Below are 7,962 nucleotides of genomic sequence, written 5' to 3'. Positions count from 1 at the left end.
GTACTGGGATGTTGTGTCCCACATCTGGGGCATAGATGCCCAAGCAACCACCGATATCCTTCGGACGGCCGACAGAGGTCAATTTCGGATGTTCTGTACGTCCGCTGAACATCCGCAAACAGCCGGTAGACGTCCGTCGGCCGTCCGAAAGGTGGCCAAAGGTATACGGTTCGCCCGCCGACGGACGTCCAGTTGAGTACGTCCATTGGCGGATCTTTCTCGAATATTCGCATATATGGTGCATGCGTGCTTTTTTCACTCCGCGCAATGCAATAAAACCAAAAACAATTTGATGCATAGCACGCATATTTTATTGTGGTTGATGATACATCAGCAGAGCAATGGGTTACATTCGGAAAATTTCTTAAATGTGACTCTTCAAATGTGGCAAGCTTGGGACACACATCCGTAATCTTCCCACCCACAGGATTTCTGAAATAAAAAGAACGCGGCAAACATCAGTCATGTGAAACAAATGGCACAATGCAGTAGCCCAAGTAAAAACATTGGAACCAATTAATAGAAGTGTTTAATGCTGCAAGTATAACAGACAATGCACTAACAAACGCCTCAATAAATATAAGGCAATAACAGCTCTCACTTTTCCACACCATATTTGACAATGTATCTGTTTATTTTCATGGGCCTTAGGGCACTAACCTGCGCAGCACTGTACGCGACTGCACACAGAAAGCCGCAAAGCTTCCGTTGCGAACCACTGCGAACTACACGTGCTTCCTATGGTCTGCCTTTCGCGCGTTGTCACTCTTTATATAGGCACAGTGAACATAGCGATGCCTTAAAAATTAACAAGATGCGAAAATACTCCGTCCCGCAACTCTGAAGAAGAGTGGGAATTAGTCGCGCGAGTTGAGGGCTCCCGCAGCTGTGTGATGTAGGCTCCCGAAAGTGTGAGAACAGCACACACTTGGGGAAGCCACCTCCTCGCGCTTACTGCTGCCACTGTCCTGTGAACGAATGTTATATGAGCATGCTGCATTGTCCTAGAAGCAAAGTTCCAAGAAGTGTACTGGATACATACCTTCGTAGGCAATCACATGTGCACTAAGCCTTCTTTACACCAAGGTCGACGCAGTACGGGATTCCGGTGTTCCAGAAGAGCTTCAGGCGCTTCCCGTATCTTTCGAATTGCTTAAGTTACATACAACTTTCGTCCACAGACCGAACAAAGCCACATTTTATAATAACAGAGCTATAAAGATCTGCGCGACAACACTACGCGACATATCAACAACAGCGCTACGGAGCCGTATACTGATGGATTGGATTGGTCTGACCGCGAACTGACATCTATGATGAAGGTGATAGCAGAATGCGCGGGAGTTTTGATGCTTACGAATGGTTTCAATGGCAAGTTTAGCTAGCAAAACAATGGACATGTCGCGCAACTCCTCTAATTTGGATAAGTTTTAAAATATAAAACTACTCATTGAGTTCTTGCAAACTTCTGCAACACCTGCTTCTCCACTTAGATAAATTTAGCTCGTTGGCGGCTCTTGCACTGCAGGTAGGAGTGGAATCGTACCAATTTTCAAACGTCTTCGCGTCAAACCCTCCAACTGATGCAAATAAAACAGTATACATACACGAAAGACTCGAATTTTCTGTGAAATAAAAAACGTCAATACTCATGGCCTGGGAAAATACTCGACCTTACATCCTTCGGACGTCCACCTCGTCTCTCATGCGGATATACAAAAGTGGACACTGTCCGTACGTCCGGCGGATGTACGAATACGGATATCCGAAATCGGATTGTGTTCGTACGTCCGATGGACGTCCAATCTCGGCAAAGGACGTTCGGATCTAGCTCGTACGTCCGACGGATATCTGTGGTTGCTTGGGTGGGTCTTTGGTAAGGGACAGACGTCGTAACGGTGGCCCGGTTGCCTACAGTTCGTGCAAGCGTCTGGGCTACCTCTGTAAGGCGTGCATCTGTAGATGGTGCCCATATAGTTGATGGCGTAGGGGACCTTGTCCGCGTCGAATGTAATGAGGATGGAGTTGGTCTTCCCCATTCTGCGTGCAGCCAAGATGGTGTGGTCTGGATTCCCTTGCACGATATATTTGTAGATTTCCTCGGGCGTCTCTTGATAGTAGGCGTTCGTCAGTACTCCTCTAGTGGCGCCCGGGGGCGGTGCCGCATAAGCTGTGCACTCGTACCGTGTGTCGTCGATGGACAGGTGGGTGACTCCTATCAGGTGTTGAACGGTTTCGGTGTGCGTTGTGGCTATGGTAAATGTATTGTTGGTTGGGTGGATACGCAGCACAGCGTCGGCTGGCAGAGGCTTTGTTAGTTGGGCTTGAACTGCAGCTCGTATTTTCATTCCGGGCATGGTAGAGAGCAGGAGTTCACCTCGCGGCCGGAAGACAACTCTGATTGCCTCTAACGGCAGGGGCGGTATTCGTCTGTTGCGCTGGGAGACGAGGAGAGAAGCACGTGTGATCGGCGGCGCCCGTTGCGGCGCAGCAACGGCGTTTGTCGCGGCGGAGAGCTGGGCGTTCCTGCCGTTTGGGTGAGCGTTGCCGGCGGTGCCAGGCGTTTGAAGCGGTTTGTGGGTAATTGCTGCAATCGCTTGCCTTTCTGCCCGAGTCTTGTACGAACGGCCCAACGCGGCGATCCAGTCGCCGGACTGAAGTTCGTGTTCTGGGACGGTGCGTCCCTCCACCTGGATCTCCATGGGGAGGCCGGGCTCGCCGGCTTGGCACGTTGGTGAGGCTGCCGTCAGGCTTATCTAGGTGGCGTTCCGCGGCTGCACAAAACCGGGCCGGAATCCAGGCAAGGAAGAGTTCAAATCACACACCTGGACTTGCGAATCCCTGGAGATGTTTGGCGCTTGCTTGGACAGTTGGTTGGCCGCTGTGATGAAAATTTCCGGAGAAACACACACATTTAGCCGGAGCCCATGTGCAGAGCGTCCGACCCGCGTTGCCCCCTGGCGGCGTTCTCCTCGTTTGTGATGTAACCAAGACGTAGTGGCGGTTCTGTAACCTGTTGGCCTTGAGCTACTTGAGCAGAGCAGACACAGGAGCAGAGGCAGACACAGCATAAAAGAGTCACAGCATATTCTCATTTTCTTTATTATGACATTTTTACCACCCTGTGCTAGAATTATTTGTTGATTTTTCTGATGCAGATATTCTAAATAAAAAGCACTGATGCTAAGTAACTTGTCATTGTTTTTTAAAATGGTGCAGTTCTATTACAAAAGCCATTAATTTTTCCTTCCTTGCTTTACTGCAGACACTTGATTGCAAGCACCTGTTGTATTGCTGTAAGAGGGCTGTATTATGCTTCAGCAGCTCTCGATTGCTGCTCTGCAACGCTGGCTATGGAGCTTTTGTGGCCATCCAGTGGATGCGACAAATATCCAACTGCGAGGTCTAGTGCGCATCCATTAGTAGGGGTAAAGAAGCACTTTTGGTAATCTATAGAATATCTTCAGCGTGTTCCATGGACAAATTAGGATATCCATTAGAAGAACATTATATGATGATGGATATCCCCTGGATGCGTCAAATATCCAAACATTTGATCTAATGCACATCCTATGCTAGAGGTACCGATGCATTTCTGATGATCTATGGAACATCTCATATATGAATTTGAATATGAATTTCAGTGAACAAGTATTTATCTTAACGACTGCAGTTGTCCAGTAAGTCTGGATCCGTGTCTTTAGCATAAATACGTAAAATTTGGTGCATGTTAAAGCGGCATGCTCGTAATGTGCGTGAAAGCGCTTGCTTAAACCGCCGCTTCTCTCATATTGCTAGGTTTCCGCGTCGTGATCGCAGCGTTGAAATAGAACTGAAAAAGAAATATTTGGTATTTGATCTTTACTGACGATGCGCAGTTATGCTGTCATGACCGGTGTACATTATCTTCACGCGACACGGATACAACCCCACGGACCACCAAGTCGTACTCAGCCGCAGCAACTCGGTTTTAAGCGCATATTTCGTGTTTAGTGATTTCCTTACAGACTTCAAAGCAGCAGCCCAAAGCAATAGACAGCATACCAGCTTTTCTTCGCTGAAAGACCGTTCTCTCTAATAATCTGCATACACCATCTTTGTATGTGGACCTCCCAATCCTGGCGCGGTCGTCCTTCTCAATGTGCTAAAAGTGCACAAAAGGTGCTGCAGATAACACAATCGGGGCCACATTCGCCTCTCCCCACATGAGTACATGGTTCCACTTTCCTTCTTTCTCTATTTTTTTCTTTTATCTATACATCTCCGAGCTGGAAATAAAGGGGCGTCTTTTTGCTCTGCGAATCGGCCTGGTTTTCATGACGTAGCTGCCGGCCTTTGGCCGGCAGAACGTAACAAAAGGAATTCATAAAAGAAGCATACGTGACGACCGATATTGATTACGCTAACAAATATGCAACTGAAATCAAAACATACTGCGGTAAAATGGTTCTGCTCTGATGCGAATGGATCGACCAGATTTCACTTAGTTGGCAATGAATCTATTGAACGTGTACACATACGGCCAGAAGCGACTTGGGTGCCACACTTGTTGTTGGGCTAGTTGGTAATACATACTTCTGAAGGAACCAGCGCACAAAAAACAACGGACAAGAAAAGGCGGAACCTGTCCGTCGTGTTCCGCCTTTTTCTTGTCCGTTGTTTTTTGTGCGTTGGGTGCCACGTCTTCACGCTTACGAGCTCACTAGCCATAGATGCTCTCTCACGCGCAGCATGCTCTGCCTGTGATTCTGCCTGTTTTGGCAGCGAATGGTGCAAAGAATGCCCGCTGAATTTTCTGGCGGCAAAAACAGTGGACAGGGAACATTGTCCCCAGAATTAGCGACGCAACAGGCACTTGAACGCAGCACAAAAGAGGAGTCGCAACATTGACCTCTCTTCAAGACTGTGATTTCAATGGCCTTGTGGCTTTCAGCATGCACATACAGGCGCATTTTTGAGGCAAGGGTGGTTGAAAGTAAACACATCACACAATTTAGCCGCCATAAGCAGGACAGGCCTCCTGTCACATCCGTTTGCTTCACTTCATCCTACAGTAAGTTTCGCCACACGCATGTCATCAAAAAACGCCGCAGGCAGACGCTTTAAAAAGACTCACAACGCGGCTTCTCCCCGTGCAGCCATGCAGCCATGCAGGCAGGTAGGTGACAGCACGGCACAAGTACATTTTGGCTATCGAGTTCGTTTTCTCGCATCCCATATTTACCATCACTGGCACATTTTATGAATCAAATACAGATGGTGTATTTGTTGATGTAGAAGATAACTTGGATTTCGGCGACGGTACCACTCGCAACGACGTAATTATATAAATATGAAATTGCCGAAAGCCAACTTAAGACGCTTTCAAATGCATATTTGCAACGTTTCATGTTTCGGCCTGCATTAGCATAAACGAAAATTTAGAAAGACAGGCTCCATATTCCATGTTCACCGCCACGAATTTCGCACTGTAGCACTCCCACCAATTTTTGGATTGGAAAACGTTTATTGTCAGGCGCTCGAGCCAACACGCGTCTCAGTCGACACGATCAACGCCAAATGGCTACTTTGCTCAATAGGCCGGTGCCACAGCGGGGCAAGAATTCAAAAATTGCTGCCCTCCAGGATCGAAAACGTCCTGATCCACGATAAGTCCAAATACCGCAGCACTCGACACACTTGAGGGCAAGCTTTCTCCGGCGCGCCGGTTCGAACCGCGTACTGCGTGAGGAACATAGCTCCTGTGCAGTCTAATCATGTCAGTGCGACCACTTTTACCACACGTGATTTGGTGTTCTGCAGCACGTAGCGTAATGTTCCACTTACCAGCTTTCAACATGAAAGCCGCGCATCTGTCTCCTGCTACCTCGCCTCGCTTGCGGCCGTCTGCCCCGTTCCCGCACGAGCCAACATTGAAATTGCCGCGCCCTGCTTTATAGGCGATTGCCGGCTTCACGGCATCATCTGACTCTGAGGCTGTATGAGGTGACTCGGAGTCACTTGATCCGAATTGGCCTTGAGTCAAGTCCTCACGCATTTCCTTCTCCTCGAAGGACCTGGTCGGACGCCCATCGGGTGCGTTCGACAATTGCGCGGCGCTCCGCCCGGAGGCGCAACAGGCCCACCTCCGTTCTCTGGCTCGGATGGAACGCTCCTGCCATCACTGACGCTACGAGGCACTTCCTGCCCTATGGCCGACACAGTGTGTGTTTGCAGCAACGCCAGTTTTTCACCTGTTACTAGCTCCGTGTCAGAGGTCACAATCTTAGTCATAGAGCCTGCAGGAATTCCGCCGCTGTCGTGTTTGTTATCGGACACCTTGGTCTCGATTGGCCCTAGATCATGAGAATTGGGCTGCTCCTGTTCTTTGCTAGCCACTCGCGGTGGCGGAAAAGCTGTGATATTTCCGCGTCCTTCAGGAATCCTGTTTTCACTTCCTGAATCTTTTGCGGCCTTTCCTTACAAAGATGCGTTCCCGCATACCGGCTGATTGCTTTCAGCGTCCTCACTGCTGTTTCCCTGACCTGTGCATGACGAGCATAATCCTTTGTCTTCCAGCAAAGACGACCTCTCTGCTCGGGACTCGGAGCAGTTCTCCCTGGCTAGTTGGCTAGCTCTCCTAGACTCTTTGAGCTTAGCCAGCTCGAGCTCTAGCTGCTGGCGCCTTGCTTCTAACGCCTGCAAATCCGGAGGTTTTTCCTCGCATTGCGGCGCCTTTCCTCCATTCACTTTTGCAAGCTCAGCCTGATAAGCTAAGCGCGCCTTCGCCAATTCTACTCGGTACCTCACATCAAGTGAGGGCCGGCTTGGATAACTCTCCATACCGCCGTCTGTACCCCTCAACTGTCCTACCGGCTCAAACACATGCTCAGGGACGTGAACAATGCGACGAAGGAAACTCACAGTTTCGATGCGTCGATCCGCATTGCCACCTCCTTGGCGTCGCAGTCCACCGCCACTTTCACCGGACGCTGCGATGAGCTGTCGCACGCCGCTGGTCCTGTGCACGTTGTCGTCACTTGCTGTGACCCGCCGGTTACCGTCAAGTTCTCGACGCGCTGCTTTTCTTGACCGGATGCAGTCCCGCGTCGCTGGACTACTGCCGTGGTCCTTGCGTCCTTGCCGCCGTCTCTCCGCAGGTCCTTTCTCGAACGCTGCTGTTGCCTGATCGTCGCCTTTCTCCCTGCCTTCAATCTTCTTCCTGCGCCGTCTTCCGATGGCCGCAGGATCCTCGTCGACTGCGCCAGTAAGGTTCACAGGTTCTCTTTCCTTGCACCAGAGGTGCCCCGTCCAGAGACGGTTTGTTTAACTTGAAGACTGAAGCGTTCCTTCGCACCAGGGGTGCCCCGTCAGAGACGGTCTTTCGATGAGTAGAGATGCAGGGATGAAGTTAATACTTAAAGTTTATGTACAGCTATTTACAATGCGCATACAAGTTCAGGCACTAGAGACAAATTAAACGGCACAAAGAGACATAACATCAAAAAGGTGGATCTGGCTAACACTAGGGGAGGCCCCTACTCGGCATAGCCGATGATGCATAGCACCTGGCCTTAGCTCAGAACATTTTTTCCGGCTCCGGGTCCCGGTTTTAAAGCCCTAAAGGCCCGGCCCACATTTCGTAGCTTCCAATCATGTTGTGCTCTTAACATGATTGGTTCTTCAAGGGCATGGCCAGCCCTCCGGCTTCAACAAGGTAAACCACCCTCTCTACCACTAAATAAACATAAAAACAAACACAAATACACATTCGTGCCAGTACGTGCGCGAATCGGTACCGCGGGTCGGGGGACACCCGTACTTCCTGGCGCGTTCGCGAGCGGCCGCGTTCCGAGAAAGGAGACGCTTCGCTTTGAGCGCTCCCAGCCGCGTTCCGATGACCCCGCGTACACTAACGATCCCTTACACTTAGCTTTTCTATTGTTCAGTGCTTGGTAAAGGATATTGTACATGAGAGGCAGC

General features: G+C 49.9%; 1 protein-coding gene across 1 annotated transcript; it reads right to left on the bottom strand.

Annotated features, from left to right (window-relative positions):
- Positions 1-288: 288 nt before the first annotated feature.
- LOC149324960 (uncharacterized) lies at positions 289-3,006 on the bottom strand. The gene is made up of 2 exons (XM_089564002.1): positions 1,043-3,006; positions 289-432 (listed from the first exon to the last, which is right to left on the bottom strand). Exon 1 carries the CDS (start codon positions 2,700-2,702, stop codon positions 1,704-1,706), a length of 999 nt encoding a protein of 332 aa, XP_089420128.1. The 5' UTR covers positions 2,703-3,006; the 3' UTR covers positions 289-432; positions 1,043-1,703.
- Positions 3,007-7,962: the final 4,956 nt, after the last annotated feature.

Source organism: Amblyomma mixtum, chromosome 10 (genome assembly GCF_055824585.1).
Source record: "Amblyomma mixtum isolate Tamu chromosome 10, ASM5582458v1, whole genome shotgun sequence".
Classification (NCBI taxonomy): domain Eukaryota; kingdom Metazoa; phylum Arthropoda; class Arachnida; order Ixodida; family Ixodidae; genus Amblyomma; species Amblyomma mixtum.
Note: the sequence above shows the minus strand (reverse complement) of the source record. Positions and strands in the feature narration are given on the sequence as shown.